The sequence below is a fragment of the Anguilla rostrata genome, chromosome 8, assembly GCF_018555375.3.
Source record: "Anguilla rostrata isolate EN2019 chromosome 8, ASM1855537v3, whole genome shotgun sequence".
Classification (NCBI taxonomy): domain Eukaryota; kingdom Metazoa; phylum Chordata; class Actinopteri; order Anguilliformes; family Anguillidae; genus Anguilla; species Anguilla rostrata.
Window position 1 is genome coordinate 2,370,749 of NC_057940.1, and position 19,606 is coordinate 2,390,354.

General features: G+C 49.6%; 1 protein-coding gene across 6 annotated transcripts in view; it reads right to left on the reverse strand.

The window, feature by feature from the left end:
• The window catches only part of LOC135260518 (double-stranded RNA-specific editase B2-like), a 78,816-nt gene that overhangs the window by 15,210 nt on the left and 44,000 nt on the right, over positions 1-19,606 (reverse strand). For all 6 annotated transcript variants that reach the window (XM_064345799.1, XM_064345798.1, XM_064345800.1 and 3 more), the window contains 2 exons: positions 16,587-16,661; positions 15,019-16,031 (listed from right to left, as the gene is read on the reverse strand). In XM_064345799.1, coding sequence (XP_064201869.1) covers positions 15,019-16,031; positions 16,587-16,650 — 1,077 coding nt within the window. In that variant the 5' untranslated portion in view covers positions 16,651-16,661. The remainder of the gene's footprint in view (positions 1-15,018; positions 16,032-16,586; positions 16,662-19,606) is intronic.

Genomic DNA, 19,606 nt, shown 5'->3' on the forward strand with positions numbered 1-19,606 from the left:
TGTGTCCTTGCCTGTGGGACTGGGGGGTGGGGGGGCTGTGGGTGTCCTTGCCTGTGGTATTCTGCTCTCACAGCGAGAAGTGGAACAGGGGCCTCCCAACTCCCAGACAAATTAATAAAACTCAGAGCAATTAATCACTTTAACATGCATGGCACCGGGGGAAAAAAATCACATCAATTACCGTACATATGTTTTTTACTAAACAAATCCTGACAAGTACTTTTGGTGTCAGTTTGTTTTTCATTGATCATCGGTGACTGATGGTGGTATGCTTGAGTTAAACTGGTCGTACTCAGAGTGCAATATCTTGTTTGGCTGTAACATTAAAAAAAAAAAAAAAAAAAGCGGTTGTAAAAATACTCTCGTGAAAAGCAATATTCCTAAATTTTGCTCTTCAAACCTCCTACACGGGTCCTTGATCTGTCACTTGATTTAAGAGACAGAATGACATCACAAATTCTCAGTACACACATCACATAATTGTCTACGTTATATACTGTGACATCATTACATATAAGCAATTCTAAAATCCTCAAGTCAGCTACACTAAAGCTGAACCTCCAGTAATGAAGAGTCGACCGCCCAGTTCATTTGCGTTGTGACATCACAATGTATGAGCAGTTCTAAAATCCGTGAGCCTTGACATCATTATATATGAGCAGTTCTGAAATCTGTGAGCTTTGTGACATCATTATATATGAGCAGTTCTAAAATCTGTGAGCTTTGTGACATCATTATATATGAGCAGTTCTAAAATCTGTGAGCTTTGTGACATCATTATGCATGAGCAGTTCAAAAATCTGTAAGTCTTTTGATAGCATCACATACAAGTAGTTCTTGATGTCATTATGCACTATATGAGCACGTCTAAATTCTATCAAGTCAAGGCTGGAGGTACTTGGCTTCTAGGCGGCTACCCTTCCAACCATTTATTTCATTAACTTATTTATCTTATATTTTACCAGGAAACATGCACTGAGATTAATAACCGTTCTGGATGTGATGGAATGTCGCGTGTCTGTCAGTCTCCCACGTGACGCAGTTCATACGAGGCCGAGCAGTGCTGAGCACGGTTTCGCACCGACGTTCCTTTCCCCCAAACACCCCGCAGGACAAGAACTGCGCTGGACGCTGACGCTGGAAAGCAATACGAGTGGCAGATTGGCACATTTCTAAGGGGGAGGGGAATAAGAGCGATAAAAAAAGGTGCTGACAGGATCTGAAAACCTGAGAAATCCGGCGACAGAAGCGCTAACGTCGGCGACGTTCCGGCGATGAGGCGAGGCGGCGCGGGACAACACGAGCTCCAGAGTGGGCGTGGCGTGGGACAGCGCGGGCTCCAGAGTGGGCGTGGCGTGGGACAGCACAGGCTCCAGAGTGGGCGCGGGACAGCACGGGCTCCAGAGTGGGCGTGGCACGTTCCACATGCAGCACAGGGGACAGCACGGGCTCCAGAGCGGGCGCGGGACAGCACGGGCTCCAGAGTGGGCGTGGCACGTTCCACATGCAGCACAGGGGACAGCACGGGCTCCAGAGCGGGCGCGGGACAGCACGGGCTCCAGAGCGGGCGTGGGACAGCACGGGCTCCAGAGTGGGCGTGGCGCGGGACAGCACGGGCTCCAGAGTGGGCGTGGCGCGGGACAGCATGGGCTCCAGAGTGGGCGTGGCGCGGGACAGCACGGGCTCCAGAGCGGGCATGGGACAGCACGGGCTCCAGAGTGGGCGAGGCGGCGTGGGACAGCACGGGCTCCAGAGTGGGCGTGGGACAGCACGGGCTCCAGAGTGGGCGTGGGACAGCACGGGCTCCAGAGTGGGCGAGGCGGCGTGGGACAGCACGGGCTCCAGAGCGGGCGTGGGACAGCACGGGCTCCAGAGTGGGCGTGGGACAGCACGGGCTCCAGAGTGGGCGAGGCGGCGTGGGACAGCACGGGCTCCAGAGTGGGCGTGGGACAGCACGGGCTCCAGAGTGGGCGAGGCGGCGTGGGACAGCACGGGCTCCAGAGTGGGCGTGGGACAGCACGGGCTCCAGAGTGGGCGTGGGACAGCACGGGCTCCAGAGTGGGCGTGGCACGGGACAGCACGGGCTCCAGAGTGGGCGTGGGACAGCACGGGCTCCAGAGTGGGCGTGGCACGCTCCACATGCAGCAGGCAGCGCGTAACACGCCGACCTGTCACTCCACATACTAATTTCCCACAGGAAAACTGGACTCCCGTTACTAACACATACTGAACTGTGTGATGCTGAGAAACAAGTAGCATTTGGCTTAATAAAGGGGCATTGATGGACTTATGGAAAATAAAACTAAGCAGTTTAAGCAAGCTCATAAGCCCTCTATGGACATGATAGTTAGCATGACTGCATGACAGTGAGATGTGTCACGCGTCCATCACTCCATCTTTACTCCCAAATCACCCCCCCCCACCTAACACACACACACACGGAGGTTTCCAGAACACATCTTACTTATGCCTGTAGTGAGTGAGAAAAAGGCTTTTCATGGGTAGAATTATGACAGCAATGCCTCTGCTATCCCTTATTAGACATGATGTGTTGAAACAAAATATATCATCAAATATCAGTCAAAGATATTGCAGCACTGCACAACATATGGGTGAACACACAACCTAAAACAGCGGTGTTCAGACACGATTCATCTGTGCCCCTCTGAACTAAGATGGCAGCCTTATTGACTCAAATAATGAATAGGTCATAGAAGGAAAAAATAGGTCAAAATTCGTAAATGCAACTGCAAGCGCATTTACGCAATGGCTCTGTAGCGCTATTTGTTATCCTTGAGGAAACGGCAAATCCCAAAGCCAATTGGGAAGGAGGGGGGTGGAATGGGGGGGGGGGCGCAAAATTATTCCTGAACCCCCCAGGAAAGGCAGTTGAGAGAAACTTCTGGAAATGGTAGAAATAATGGATTCTTATTATATCCTTGCCTGCAGGGGTACATAAACCAGCATTTTGTGCCATCTTTTATCTGTAGAATATACACACACGCACACACAGACACACACAGAAACACACGCACACACAGAAACTTGCACACACAGACACAGATATATGCGCACACACACACTTGCACACACACACACACAGATACATTCACACACACACTCGGACACACAGATACATGCACACACAGACACACACACACACACACACACACACACACAAAAAACGTTCGGAAAGATTAGCATAGCGGAGGAATGTGTTTTAATGGGAACTGAAACAGCAGAAGCCAGGGTGGGGGTTTGGGGGTTTAGGGGTCTGGGGGTTTGGGGGGTTTGATGCCATGAGCTAACTGTCAGAGCACGGCGAGTAGGGGAAACTGAGCGCAAGTTTTTTTTTTTTTTAAATACATTTTTACTTTTGTTGAGCAAACCGACGGGACCTCGAGTCCCATTTGCTCTGACTGAACAGATGCGGTGTTGACGGGAACGGGCCTTCGAGAATAGGACGGGACGGGAAGGAAGAATTCACAACAGGCCTCACTCTGACGGAGGATTATTTGTGTGCCTTTATTTTTTTACTAATAGTTTATTAGCACTTTTTCCCATTTTTACATACTTTTCCTATTACACTCACTGGGCCTCATTCACAAAACGTGCGTACGATCACATTTGATCGTAAACTGCGTGTAAGAACATTTCCAAGAACATTTCAGCATTCATCATTTTTTTTTCTTATCTGTATTTGTACATGGGTGTTTCCTTATGCTAATCACATGAACAGGACTGTGCATAAAATTAGCAAACAGCCAGAATTCCTCATCTCATACGCCTGGGATACGCACAAATACGTCTGCCCGTGTCAGGAATCCCATACCGCTTTTTCGCAGGAATGTTTTTAAGAACAAAAGTAAGAATAATTTAAGAAAGTTTTGTGAATGAGGCCCAGTGCCCCGCCCCCCGCAAAAAAAGAGCAGATCAAAGTGGGTGCCAGTGTTCAGCGAGTCCAGCGCGGTGTTCAGCGAGTCCAGCGCGGTGTTCAGCGAGTCCAGCGCCGGTGTTCAGCGAGTCCAGCGCGGTGTTCAGCTGCCGGCTCCAGACCCCCTCCAGAAGCCTTCCAGCCTGCCATCCATCATACAGCACTGACGCAGCTCAGCCTGACTGGCACACCTGACATTTGATTTATAGCTTAAGGTACCCCCCCACCCCCCCTTCTGCACAGCCAGCAAGGGAACTGGGAGACACGCCAAAAGCAGCTCACACCGGGAAGAATACACCCGGCGAGCAAACACACCGCGGACTGTTAGCGGTCCTGCAGCGACCTGCCGTCGACACTTTGAGTCTTTCAGTTTATCTACTGGTATGTCCAGATCACTCTTTAATTCTTACATTTCATTAAACTCATCCAGAGCGACTTGCACAACTTTTACCAGCCATTCACGCTGCATCCATTTTATAAAGCTGGATGTGTACTGAGGCAATGCAGGTTGAGCACCTTGCTCAATCGGTACAACGGCAGTGTCCTTACCCGGGAATCGAACCTGTGACCTTTAGGTTACAAGACCAGCTCCTTACCCATTACACTACACTGCTGCCCTTCTCTTACTCCGTCTTACAGACTGAAATCTGCTGTCCATAATTGCTCTTTTGCTTATTATATGTAAAGCACATGGGGCTACAGTACCTTGTGTGAACTGTGTCATTTAAATGAATAAAGCTACAAGTTGACTAACAAGAAAGGGTTTCATAACCAGGGATGAAAAGCTGAGCTTGCGTTCCCTAGCGTTCGTTTGTTTTCGCCCAAATTAAAAACTGAGACGAAGAAACAAACTCAGCTCCTCAAAGGACGTTCAAGTTGCTGAGAGGGAAGTCATGTAAGGTTCAGGGAAGCGGAAGCGATGAGGTTTACATCGTTATGCCTGTGCCAGGTGATCGACCTTTCACATGATTGGCTACGGCATGGCCATGATGTATGATGTCACAATCATGTCACCCACGACCCCTGTGAGAGAGTAGGTACCGTAAAGGAGGAGGGCTTTGGACTTTGGAGAAAATCGAACTCACACACACACCCACACTCATTCACACTGAGGTCATGGAAAAGTCGGGTATGAGAGTCACCTATCGCGCCTGAATGAAGATAACCAGCAATAACCACAATTCACCAGGGGCACGGTTGTCTCCTAACCCCGTACGAAACTGCTGGGCTCCTGATTATTTTTTAAATGATGTGTGATGTGTTTTTTTAATGCATGGTACCAGAAGTACCAGAAGTAATTTTTCAAAAAATAAATAGCCTATGGTTGTCAGGACAACCAGCACACTACGCATATACACCATTTCATTCAGTGATTTCAGGCCTCACATTTCTGAACTCCTGCAAATTTCCCTTTTTACGGACCCGATTTCACCAAGCGTGTAAAATGCATGCCGGTGCAGAATAGCGCATTTTACGGGCTCAAAAGGTCAAAGGTGAGGCAGTCCATTACGGTTATAACCTTCTCATGAAAAACTGCTTTCCAGAAATATCAAAGCATAATTGCCCGACTGCTAAGGGCCAGGAGAGAGCAATTCTGTGTGGACTGTAAGGTGTAAAATAGTCACTGGCTCTCCTGTAGTACCGTGTAGACTGTAATATGTAAAATAGTCACTGGCTCTCCTGTAGTACTGTGTAGACTGTAATATGTAAAATAGTCACTGGCTCTCCTGTAGTACTGTATAGACCAAGTGGTAAAATAGTCACTGGCTCTCCTGTAGTACTGTGTAGACCAAGTGGTAAAATAGTCACTGGCTCTCCTGTAGTACCGTGTGGACTGTAATATGTAAAATAGTCACTGGCTCTCCTGTAGTACTGTGTAGACTGTAATATGTAAAATAGTCACTGGCTCTCCTGTAGTACTGTGTAGACTGTAATATGTAAAATAGTCACTGGCTCTCCTGTAGTACTGTATAGACCAAGTGGTAAAATAGTCACTGGCTCTCCTGTAGTACTGTGTGGACTGTAGAGTGTAAAATAGTCACTGGCTCTCCTGTAGTACTGTATAGACTGTAAGGTGTAAAATAGTTACTGGCTCTCCTGTAGTACTGTGTGGACTGTAAGGTGTAAAATAGTTACTGGCTCTCCTGTAGTACTGTGTGGACTGTACGGTGTAGAATAGTCACTGGCTCTCCTGTAGTACTGTGTGGACTGTAGAGTGTAAAATAGTCACTGGCTCTCCTGTAGTACTGTGTGGCCCGTAGGGTGCAAAACAGTAAGTGCTCCCCCCCCCAATTTGCAATATCTGCCATCTCCAGAAGTCCTAAAGTTCAGAAGTCCTCATAATACCCCCAATAGTCCTGAAGTCCTCATAATACCCCCAATAGTCCTGAAGTCCTCATAATACCCCAAACATGACAAAAAATCCCAGCCACTGCATTAACCTGCAAGAATCAATATCCATTTAGACAGGGAGAGAGGCCAATTAACACAATAAACTGCCATATGTCACCCACAAGCACACACATGCACACACGCACTCACTCACACACGCACGCACACACACAGGCATCCTCACACACACACATGCACACACGCACGCACACACACACACACACACCCACAAACACACACATGCACACACTCACACACGCACGCACACACACATACACACCCACAAACACACACATGCACACACACACACAGGCATCCTCACACACACATACACGCCCACAAACACACACATGCACACACACACACAGGCATCCTCACACACACATACACGCCCACAAACACATGCATGCGCAAGCACGCACACACGCATGCCCACAGGCACACACACACGCACACACACACGTACACATACATGCACAGACACACACACACACACACATACACGCACAGGCACACACACACACACACGCAGGCACACACACACACACACACACACACACACACACGTACACACACATGCACAGACACACACACACGCATACATGCACGCACACACACATACATGCACACACACGCGCACACACACACACCCAGGTGAAAGCTAATTACGGTTTCATTACTTCTCAGCTGCACTTGATAATTAATTCCAGTCAGAGAGATGTGCTACATGTGGGGGAATGTCAAAACACTGGCGACGGGAGATATTTGAACAAGGAATGAAATCCATTAAAATCACACTTCAGTGCACTTTCAAGTGGGTAAAAATATGTTCAGGTCGCAAGCTAGATTTAGCATAACAGAGACATCCTTCCGAGTCAAGCATTGCAATGACTGTTATGTGGAGTTCACATTGTCATTGCATCGTAGTTTGAATAGGTATTTCAGGGCATAGATTGATTCGGCTTAGTTATTTCAATACCTGACAATATTTGGGATCATTTTCAAGGAGGTGAGTTGGTATGCTGGAAAAGGGACATACAATCACCACTCCACTCTGCACTCCACTCGCCCGACTTGCACTTCCTGCCATCTGGGTGAACGGTTCTCGCTCGTCCCGACTGTGGAGCTTCTCCACCCCAGCTCCCCAAGTGGTGGAACGAACTCCCCGTTCCTCTACGATCCACTCAGTCATTGCCCATCTCCCGCCGTGGTCTGAAGACACATGTCTTCAGACTGCACCTTGACTAATGCTACTCTACTCCTCCGCAGGGCTACTCATTACATTACATTATAGGCATTTAGCTGACGCTCTTATCCAGAGCGACTTACAACAGTGTAACCAAACTCAGGATCAAGTCCACTTAAGTCCATTGAACAAAATGCAGATAAAAAGCCTTTACTATGATAGCATACATTAAGGAGAAACAAGATAGTCTGAACCAAAAATTTTTTTTTTTTTTTTTTTTTTTTTTTTTTTAATAGTTATGGGAGGGGTTTAGGGAAGAGGAGAGAGGTACACAGAGAAGAGGTGCGTCTTGAGTTTCCGTTTGAAGGTGCTCAGACACTCTGCTGTTCTGACCTCCACTGGAAGATCGTTCCACCATCGTGGGGCCAGAACTGCAAAGAGTCGAGACCTTGTTGCTGCTCGTGTTGGGGGAGGAATCAGCCGCCCTGTAGTAGCCGATCGGAGCGATCTGGCCGGCTTGTAGGTCTGATCATCTTCTGCAGATAACCAGGAGCTGACCCCTTGACTGCTTGGAAAGCAAGCACCAGTGTCTTAAACCGGATGCGAGCTTGCACTGGTAGCCAGTGGAGGGAGATGAGGAGGGAGTGACGTGGGAGTCACGAGGGAGGTTGTAAACCAGACGTGCTGCTGCATTCTGGATGAGCTGAAGGGGTCTGGTGGCTGATGCTGGGAGGCCAGCCAGGAGGGAGTTGCAGTAGTCCAGACGTGACAGTATCATGGCCTGGACCAGGAGCTGTGTGGAATAATTGGTGAGGAGTGGTCTTATTCTGCGGATATTGTACAGGATGAACCTGCACGACCGGGTGGTTGCCGCGATATTCTCAGAGAGTGCCAGCCTGTTGTCCAGCACAACTCCAAGATTTCGGGCACTCTGCGAAGGGTGTAGGGGAGTGTCTCCTAAAGAAATGGGCAGATGAGAAGTGGGAGAGGTAAGAGAAGGAATATGGAGAAGTTCCGTTTTGCTTGTGTTGAGCTTGAGCTGGTGTTTGGTCATCCAGCTCTGGATGTCACTCAGGCAGGCGGATATGCGATCGGAGACCTGAGTGTCTGTGGGAGAGAAAGAGTAGAAAAGTTGAATATCATCTGCATAGAGATGATATGACATGCCATGGGCGGCAATAACAGGGCCAAGGGACCTAGTATACAGAGAAAAGAGGAGGGGACCAAGGACAGAGCCCTGAGGGACCCCAGTTGTGAGGGGACGAGGAGCTGATACTGCACCGGCCCAGGCAACCTGGAAGGAGCGGCCGGAGAGATAGGACGCAATCCAGTTGAGGGCTGGTCCGCAAATTCCCAATTCTGTCAGGGAAGACAGAAGTGTAGGATGGTCAACGGTGTCGAAGGCAGCTGAGAGGTCAAGAAGAATTAGGACAGATGAACGGGATGCTGCGTGTGCTGCGTGGAGAGACTCAGTGACGGAGAGCAGGGCAGTCTCCGTCGAGTGACCGGGTCTGAAACCAGACTGCTGAGGGTCTTGGAGGTTATGCTTAGAAAGAAAAGAGGAAAGTTGGTTAGACGCAGCACGTTCGAGAGTTTTAGATAGGAATGGAAGAAGGGATACCGGTCTGTAGTTCTGGGTGAGGCAGGGGTCCAGTGTTGGTTTCTTCAGAATGGGGGTGATGTGGGCTCTTTTGAAAGATGACGGGAAGGTGCCAGAAGTCAGGGAGGAGTTAATCAGGTGGGCGATGAAGGGGATGATCTCTGGTGAGATCAGCTGGAGGAGGGTAAAGGGGAGGGGATCAAGGGCACAGGTGGTGGGACGGTGGGAGAGCAAGAGTTGGGAGACATCAGGGAGAGAGAGTGGGGAGAAGGTGGAGAATGTGGGGAGGGTCATAGAGGGGATGGGGGGAGGGAAGGGTGGGGAGTCGGGAGGGTCAAGGGAGCTGCGGATGAGTGTGACACTGTGAGTGTGAGTACTCCCAATCTCGGATCACTGTCTTACATCACGCATATCCTGGTATCTTCATCTTTTTGCACTTTCATGTTACACTTGTATCTTCATCCAGCCCTTTTGTGTCGCACTTGCACTATCATCTTGATGTTGTAGCTCTCTCTCACATCTCTAGTGATCATACCTCACTTGTAGTTCATGACTTGCCATAACGTTACTGACTTTATAACCTATACTTAGCTACTACGTGAACTACACACGATGTTCATGCCTACGGATAACCGATAGTTAATGAGAACTGTAGTGGCCTGCATTCTGTAGTTGTTCCAAAGATCTTCGGAATGCACTTATTGTACGTCACTTCGGACAGAAGGGTCCAAAGTGTAATGTAATGTAATAGACATAAAGTAAAAAATTGTGCTAAAACTCATCACAACCCAGCGATCCATGCAGGCCAATCCCTCGCATTTCGGGCTGCACAGTGTCCCTTCCTCCGACTCATCTGTGCCTGAACCTGACTGTCCACTGTGTTGTGAGGCAGAAGAGCAGTAACAAGACAACGCACTTCAAAAGGAAGTGCATGCCTGGCTTCAAGCTTGTGCTGGGTGTTGAACATAATCACACGTCCTAAATTGAGAGAGAAAAACAGGAGAAAAATTTCTGAAATTGAAATTTCTCCGTCATCTTTGCCATTTGTCCATCGCTGCTCATAGGTGGGTCCTGAGAAAAGGTCACTTAATTCACACGTTGCCTCATAAAGTTGCCTTATAAAGTAATGACATTTTGCTCGGGAAGTTGCCAACTGGGAGAGCTGAAACCTCTCGCTGGACCGTGGGAGCCCGACTTCTTCAGAACATCACAGAGGCGACGAACGCAGTTCTGTGAGAAAATGAAAATAAAAATCTCGCGGAACAAAGACGGAAAAACCCGCCAAGCCACTCGCATGAGGCGGTTAAAACTGCGCCGGAAACAGGCGGGATCCTGTTCTACACGGAGACTCATTACCCAGACTGCCTCTCCCGGGATGAGCACTACCTGAGCAAAAAAAAAAACCAGAGTTCATTAAAATATACTTTTTTTTACGTTCAGAGGACTGAGCCTCAAGCTGGTTTTTAGCTGGTCTCACCTCTTGGAGAAATTGCCTAGGTAGGAACTTCAGAAACCGAAAACCTACGGAGAGTATTTGCTCGGACACGTACGCATTAATCGATCCTAATTTACCATAATTACCACCCCTAGGGTTCAAAAGCACGCTGACATTTATTTTCAATGCTTTAGTTATATATAGACATCAAACGTTAAGTTCCCAGGGAAACCACTGATATTTATTCATAAGGAGACAGCGGGTTCTCTGTAAACATTTCATTTGTGTGTGAGGGTGCGGTAATATTTCTGAAGTTTGGTCTCACTGGCCTCAAACACTCCCCTCTTAATTTCACAGCCGTTATTGTTTGGGATTTGCAGCATTCGGTCCACCGGGGAAGCGGATTGGTCGCGGCGACGCAGACATGGCGGGAACGTGCACACGCACCTGGGCGGCGTTAAATAATCAGCCCAGGGGCGTAAAGGTGGTGCTGCCCTGCACAGTTCGGGGGGCCGGGAGCGAGTTTTTGTGTTTCGTTTGCCTCAGCACAAAAAGGAAGCAAACCCACCGTTGAAAAGCTGGCCAGCTACGAGCAGCGAGCTGAAAAGGTGTCGCTAAATTTCGCTTTATTTTGTCTTTTTTTGTTTTGTCTTTGTTGTTTTCGTTTATTGTTCTTCGCCCGAAAAACCTGTGAGGGGGGAAGGGTGAAGCTATTCATTAAATTCTGTGTTGGTGTGGGGGGGGGGGGGGAGGGGGGGGGGCTCCCGAACTGCCCGAATCTCCCTGCCAGGGGTGTCAGACGGGCACGTGACAGTGCTATTCATGGAGGATGGTTGACTGAGGTAGCAAAATGAAAGGCTTCGTTTGAAGCAGGCATCTGAGGGGTCCGGTGTTCGTTACGTTCGGCCCCCCCGGCTTTTATTCCCTTATTAAAACGCGGACCGGCGAGAATAAAGACGCGCATGTCGCATGGTCTGCGTCGGACGCGCTTCCCTCGGACGCTGTGTGAGGAGCGGCCTGCTCAGAGTGAGGCCGTCCGCACCGTCTCGTTACCTGGATACCTGCACAGACAGCAGGGGCGTGTGCAGCGGCGCATGCAGCTTCACTGAGAAATCCAATCCCGCACGAGGGAGACAGAGAAAGAAAAAAAAGTGCCGGACGAAGCGACTTCCTTTCCCCTCTTTTCTCTCCGTCCTTTTAAAAGGAGCCAGAGGCAAGTCTTACTGGCACGGCTGGCTTTGCCTGCCGAAAAACGTACGACGCCTGTATCAGAATTCCGTGTCCTCAGTCAAACCGAAAGCCACTGTGTGTTCTCTTTCGTAGCGAGCGAGCGAGCCTCCCCCCCCCCCCCCCCCCACCCCCCACCCCCCACTACCTGGGTCTGTCTTGGTCCTCAGCAGCAGTTTAAATCGTTCAGCCATGAAATCGAACAGCGGTATCAGCGTAGTAGTAGTAGTAGCGTACTGCGCACGGCAACAACAGCCAGCTGCCGGTGGGGCTGGGGGGGGGGATGGGTGGGAGGTTGGGGGGGGGGGGTGGTAGTCCAAACGCAACGCCGCCATTGTAACAGTGCAGTTTAATATGGCGCATTATATCGCATTTCTCCTGCGCGGTATTCCGCAGAGCGCGCCACACCGAGTCACGTGTCGTAGCCGACTGAGGCGCGGCGAAATTCCCTGTTCGCCGCGCGTCGAGCCTGCCGCCGTGTGGAACGCGCGCTCCCAGAGAGCGGCCGCCGCCACGACGGTCACCTGCGCGTCTGACTTTGAGCGCTTTCTCCCTGGTGACCCGCGCCAGGGGCTGAAACTCGACGAGGCAAATCCTCCCAGAATCCGTCTTTGTTTTTTTTTTTACCGCGGAAACGAAGCGGAGGATTTTATGCGGCTCGAGAGGACCTTTTTGACCGCCAGATCCGGGACATTAGGAGGGAATTTTAACGAGAAGCACAAAGAGCAGCTCTTATATTATTTTACAGATATTGATATTTTTACTCATTTTGCTTCTTTTTATTGATATTGATACTATTACATTTTTTTTATCTTATTGATGTGGACACTCATACTAATTTTATTTCATTTTATTGATATTGACAATCTTATTCTTTGCCTGTTCTGACTATTTGCAGCACATATACCAAAGATATAACACTGAATTATGCTTAAAATGCAAAACCTTTACTGGAAATGTACAATATATTGTAATTTGGATAGAATAAATTTGAAAATGTATCAATTATTACCACATTGCTGTCAGTGGGATATACAGGTCACCTGGAGTTTTTTTTATTTTTTAAACTAAGTATTAGAGAAGAATTCTGATACCAATTGTCTGCACTGTATCTTATTATAACCAACGGAATTTATTAAACAAAACGAAAAATATGTTAGCATTTATTGGAAAGTATTTTGTAAAATTACTGGAGTGCCTCTGCATACTCAGATGCATTACCCCAATATATTAAACTATATTTCTAAATATATGGCAACATCTTACACACAGGCACTGCAGCACTGCGGAAACAGATCAGCAGGCTGTTTGGTCGATGTTGCTGGAAGGACAGGATAATATTTGCCTGCCGGATCCAGTAGACTTGTAGGGAATGTCAATGGGAGGAACTCCGTTTAGAAACACACACACACACACACACACACACACAAAGGTCAAATTCAGGGCTGCATCCTTCACTGCGGGGTCTTTTCCCTGAAACTACACAAACTGAGGACCCACCTAATGAGCGTCTACTTATTTATGACCCGCCTCTAGCCCAACGCACCAGGTCCCCAAACTGGGGGTCCCGACACCCCCAGGGAGGTCCGATGAACGATTTAGAGAACGTAACCTCGACCTTGGATTTTGCAGATACCTCCCTCAACCGTGCACACACAGAAATTTCACATTAAAAATGTTGAAAGAATATTCATACAGATACCGCTACAAGGCAAAGCTTATGTTAACTGTTTCAGTACAGTTAACTTTCTAAAGAAAAACAGGACTCCCATAATTCCAATTTTTGGGGTTTTTTTTTTCTGCAACCAACTGATAAGAAACCAGTTTCCTTAATCCACTTAAGACATTTCTGATCCTAACTGCAATTTTCATGTTACGCATCTAATGAGAAGACTGAATTGCAGCTTGTCTATCTGCTTCATTACATTATTATACATTACATTACAGCCAATTAGCAAACGCTCTTATCCAGAGCGACTTACACAACTTACACAAACACAGCATTTACATTGCGTTCATTTACACAGCTGGATATGTACTGATACAGTACCTCGCTCAATGGCAGTGCCTCACCCGGGAATCAAACCTGCGACCTTTAGGTCACAAGACCAGCTCCTTACCCATTGTACTACACTGCTGCCCCATGCTCCATGTCATCTTCCTCTAACTTCAGGCCAGAGGCTGCATTAATGCTGAGAGAGCGAGACGCAGACACATAAACAAACAAAAAAAATGACACCCTCCCAGTTAGGACGATGCAAACAAACAAACAAACACAAAACCTTTCCACACTGATCTCGAGATATTCCAGAACCCTCTCATTCCCACGGCAACGGGGACAGTTGGCTTCGTTAACCCGGCACCCTTTTTACTTTTCATTTATTTTTTATGACGGCACAGAATACATTAACTGGGCAACGCTGGGTTTCCAAAATGAACACACTGCCCTCCCTTGTTACTGACTCACTTCCTTGGCCCCTTAAAAGCACACAAGCCAATGGGCTTAAGACTGCTTGAGGGTCACCAGTGCCTCGTGATTGGTCAGAGTGCAATGCGGGGTAAACAGAAACAGAACGGAAAGTTCCGGAACACCCCCCCGTCTCATCAGAATTCTCCTGAACAGGAGAGTTCAGGGGAAACAGCTGCCCGGAAACCACAAGATGATCAGAGACATGAGAATACAGTAACGTACTGTACCGAGTGAGTATGCAAAAATACAGCAAGCTTCGGGGGAACCAGAGGCAACCTGTCAGAAGACCATCCGGTACGTCAGGGACAGGTGCTAAAACACGGGCAGTTTCAATATCTCCCCCCCCGCAACCCCCCTCCACTTCCAGATGTTTCAAGGAGCCCTTCTCTGCAGCAGGGACCAGCAGCCATTCCAGTCTGCAGGTATTCATAACAGAAAGAGTAGCTGCAGCGGGTGATAATGGAGGATCAGACTAAATAAAAGACATAAATAAAACCTGTCAGGGTCGTAACTATGGCCACCCGCCTGGTTTCTTTCTCCAATGTGGTCTAGCCCAACTCCCCCCCCCTTCCCCCAGACCTGAATGGTATCACCTGATTGGAGTCATATGTGCCCACGAGTTTAGACTGTGATGCCAAGTCGTGTACTAAGTATCAGTGTGGAATGAGGGGGCCTGGGGGGGGCCCCAAGTTCACCTGTGGTGAAAGCAGGCCTTGCCTCCTGCTGGGGGGCTGTGTGGGCCAAGGTGAGGGGGGCATGGGGGGGTCGTGCTCACCTGTGGTAAAAGCAGGCCTTTCCTCCGGCTGGGAGGCTGGCAGGGCATCTTCTCTGGGGGGGGCAGCCGGGCGCTGAAGAGGGTCTGCAGCGCTGCCAGAGCCGCCTGCCGTTTGGCCAGCTTCTTGCTCCGCCCCGACCCCTCGAAGATCCGCCCGTCCACCCGGACCGCCATGACGAAGCTCCTCTCGGCCCCGCCCCTGGTCCCGCCCCTCCCCCCGGTCTGGCCCCGCCCCCGGGCCCCGCCCCCCGCCAGGCAGGCGTACCTCAGCCCAGGCCGGAGCTCGTTCAGGAGCACCACGGGCGTCTCTGCCCGACCAGCGGGGGGCGCCGTCCTGCAGTGCCCCGGCCTGGCCGCCGGGACGCGCCTCAGCTCCAGGGCGTGGCAGGCCGGTCTCCCGCGGCGACAGGCGGTGGCTGGGGGCGGCTCCTCGGCGGCGGGCCTCAGGCGGGGGACGGCGTTGCCCAGCAACAGGGGCTCAAACCCCTTGAAGAGCGTTTCGGGGAAGCCCTCCCGGTCGGAGGTGAAGTCGGGAGGGGGTCCCCCGGGGGCCCCCAGGGCCAGGTGCGCCTGCGAGGCGTTGGGGAACTGGACGAAGGACCGGAGGGCCAGCTCGGCCGCCCGCATCTTGGCCTGCTTCTTGGTGGGGCCCTCCCCCAGGAAGGCGAGGCCGTGGAGCTCCACGCGCACGGCGAAGACGGGGGCGTGCACGGGGCCCGTCTGGGACACCACCTCGAAGCGCAGGCCCGGGCGCAGCTCGTTCAGCTGCACCACCGCGTTCTTCTGCGCCGCGCGCCACGAGCACTTCCTGTGCGCCGCCCCCCCGCCCCCGCTGCCGCCGCCGGCCCCCTCCTCCGCCAGCGGCCGCTTCCTCTTTGCACAGGAAGTCCCGCCCCCGGGTGCGTCCCAGCGCCAGGGCGATTGGCGGCGGTGGCGGCGACAGTGGGGGGCGGCGGCGCGGTCGTCGATGTTTCCGAAATCGCGGTTCTCCTTCACCTCGGTGCTGCTGGTGCCTGGTGAGAGAAAACAAACATGGCCGACTGGCAAGACGCTCTCTCAGGGGAAAAGGCCAGAAATACACTCGTTCAGCGTTTAACACCACCAACTGCGCACAGAATGCGCTGGAACTAAAATATCCGCTAAATCCTTTCCAGTCCATTACCAGGATAAAGAGGAGAATGAGCAGTTTATTCACGAAGCATATGCATAAGTCCACAATTTACTGTGTGCCTAATGATTAAAACAATTTGGGCAAGCTGACAGCAGATTTTTAAAAATTCAAGCATGAGAAGGCTGTGTGTGTGTTTGCTTGTGTGTGTGTGTGTGCGCGCATGCGCGTGTGTGTGTGTGTGTGTGCGTGGGTGTGTGTGTGCGTGTGTGTGTGTGCATCCGCGCGTGTGCACTTCAAAATCATGTTCAGAATAATGAGCAGCTGGACAGGCTCCAGATTGCAGGTTCACATCCAGATAAGGTACAGTCAGCATATTAATACTGCTCATCAGAGAAAGGCGGGGAGGGGGGAGAGACGGGAGGGTGGAGGTGGGGGGCAGGTAAAATAAATGACTCACTCAGACTGTCCTCGTCCTCCCCAGGACTGAAGTGCCTGAAAGGACCAACGAGCGAAGACCACATGCTGACTTTTCCTGGAAACCCAAGAGGAGGAAATCTCTGTTAACTTAAGAACCCTTCCACTCCGAGCCCAGACAAACAGCCCATCACACACTGCTGAAAGGCACTGTAATACTCTAATTATATATTTCAGTATATGGAGGCGCTCCAAATGCATCTTCCGACACATGCCATTATAGTGTTACTTCTGCTTGGCAGTGCGTTCTGTTGGTTATATTCAGACGCAGCCCACTGTGGTAGTACGTGTGATTTTTGGTAACATTTTACAATAAGGGCCCAGGAATTGGCATTAATGAATGTAGTTGTTAGCACGAATTAATGGTGTACAAATACATTAACAAAGCTGTAGAGATGAACTTTTCTGTAGTTAGTAGTTAACAACTACATTAGTCAATGCTAATTCATTTAATTAATGTGACCTCATTGTAAAGTGATACCATATATTTGATACACAATAAATAGTAGGTCTTCGACACCCAGTTGGTATATTTCCACATATTATTCAACGCATTGCTCAGTACAAGTTCGTATATACTGCACATTTTGAGTGACAGTTTCTTATAATACAAATAAATCAATGTCAATGCCTTCATAGGCAGTTAAATGCTAACTCATCAGAACAGCCAGCCATCGTCACAAGAAAACGGCAGATGAAAAACGCACTGGACCTCCATATATGGGACAGACATATTTCTGCAGAGTAAGCAAAATATATATCAGGTGTGCTGAGCTGGAGAACGGCAGCAGGCCGACCGAGAGAAACGGCTCGCACTTCCTGTTTGTCCCGTGAGGAGCGTCACGCAGACCAGCCCTTTCCACGCTGGGTTTAATCGACAGGCCGGAAGCACGTTCCTCACAGGCCTGGGTCAAACACGTAGGCCTATTTGTTTTGGATTCAAACACTTTTCTACGCTTTACTGGTCTTGTCCGGTGTATTGCAACCAACGAAATACTCTCAAAAAGTTCAAACTCCGCCTTCTGGTCATATTGGCTGGCTTAATTATAACACGTAAGATAAACAGAGCACAGAAAAGTATTTGAATTCAAAACAAAATATGTATTTGACCCAGGTCTGGTTCCTCGTTAGTTTGCTAATGTCGGGACTTCACAACAATCAACAGCAGCTTTCAACGGGCCCCACAACAGAGCAAGAAAGTGATGGGGGGAAAAAAAGAAGAGAACAAAATCAACGGATGGACAACAGCCTGGTAAGGCGGAGCAAGCTAGACCACTTATAGGGCGCACGCGTCCCAAAAATCTACTTCCTGTTTCAGGCAATGATGATACAGCGTCCTCTCCCACTGTTCCAACATTTATGCAGTATATGCAGAATTTATATGTAATTATATTTATAGGTATGCTTATGAGTGTTCAGTGATTTTAATGAGCGCTGCAATTCTTTTTGTGTGGAGCTCACAAACCCACATTAAAGCAGCGAGATTTGGTGCTGGGATCAGGCTCCTGCGTGCAAAGCGCTTCACAGAAGCATTACTGCGTGAATATGCAGAGGGGCTCGAAAAGGCAGCAGCGTTTCCGATGAAATTGCGTGAAAGAATAAAGGACTCTGAAGCATAATAAATGTTATCTGCGTTCTTCCTGAGAAGAGTTTCAAAGTTTTATTTTTCTCGTTCCCCCCCGATGAACGGTCTACGCTGCAGGCAGAGTATTCGAGTCAGGGTGACGCTCATGGATGATTACTAATAAGCAAAGAAAAGTTTTCAATAAACTCGAGTCATGTAAATAAGCTTACTTATTGATTCAACTGTATTTGACATTTATATACCTATTTATATAATCTGAAGGTACTATATAATTTCAGTGGGTCAGAGAATCGTGAACCTAGATCCTAGATGGGCCTGAACAGTCTGTTGTCATGTAACCGGTTCACGTTTAATTTTGACAGACATAAGCTCCTATGGCACAGTGTCCCCATCACTGAATCGCACAGTCGCAACGAGACGTCAGTGAAAAGCCTCGAACCAATCAAAACCATTTGCTCTCTACGGCAAAATGCAACGATTGGTTCAGAGCAGTCTGGGTGCCGTGAGGTCACACTCCCACGTTTCCGCGGCACAAACTGTACCGTAAAGCGGCGCTCGAAGAGCAACGCCGCGATTTTATTCCAGCGCCTCCGGCGTCGGCGAGGAAGCCGTGAATCTCGCAGGAGGCAGGCGCGCGCGCGTTCGCGGTCAGTTCATTACGCGGCGGGCGACAGCGCGGCGGAAAGAGTCCGCCCCACGCACCGGGGCGACGGCGCCGAGCTCCGCGCGCTTCCGCGGGCTGGCGTGTAAAGATAACGGAAACGCAATTTCGCACGAGTGAAATATGGCCCTCCTCTGCCGGGACAGGTCTAATTTAGCAGAGTTAACGAAGGGGCCCTCGCCCCGGCCCTCGTCCTGAGCCCGTAATTACGGCCGGGGGATTATCGCGGTTTCGCAGCCATAATAAATAAAAAATATGAAACGGCGCTGGAACATATACATTAAAAACCTGCACCCCCTCTGACTGAGCCGACGGCTCGTTTTAACGCAGCGCTACACGTACCATCTGAAATGAGGACAAACGGGAGACATTCCACTGCAGCAAGAGTGTGGAACGGACCCCACGCCCGCCCGCCCGCGCCGCCACGCCCACCCCCCCCCCCCCCCAACCCCCCCAACCCCCCAGACCAAGGGTCGTCCAAATACTTTTGGTCGTATAATGTACATCTCATGAAATCGCTGTGTGAGGGCTTCAAAAGTTTTCCATGCCCATATTCATAACATCATTAAAATTAATAAGAAACGAGAGGGGGGACTGCATCATTTCAGAAATTCATAAATGTGGCCGTTATGAAAGTGGTTTCGAGCACCAGTGATGATCTCACACAGACGTAAACTCTTCAGCGAGCATTTGCTCTTCAGTTAATTATAAATAAACATTTTTTTGCCATAAAGGTGAGTATGTAATTTTCCCCCGT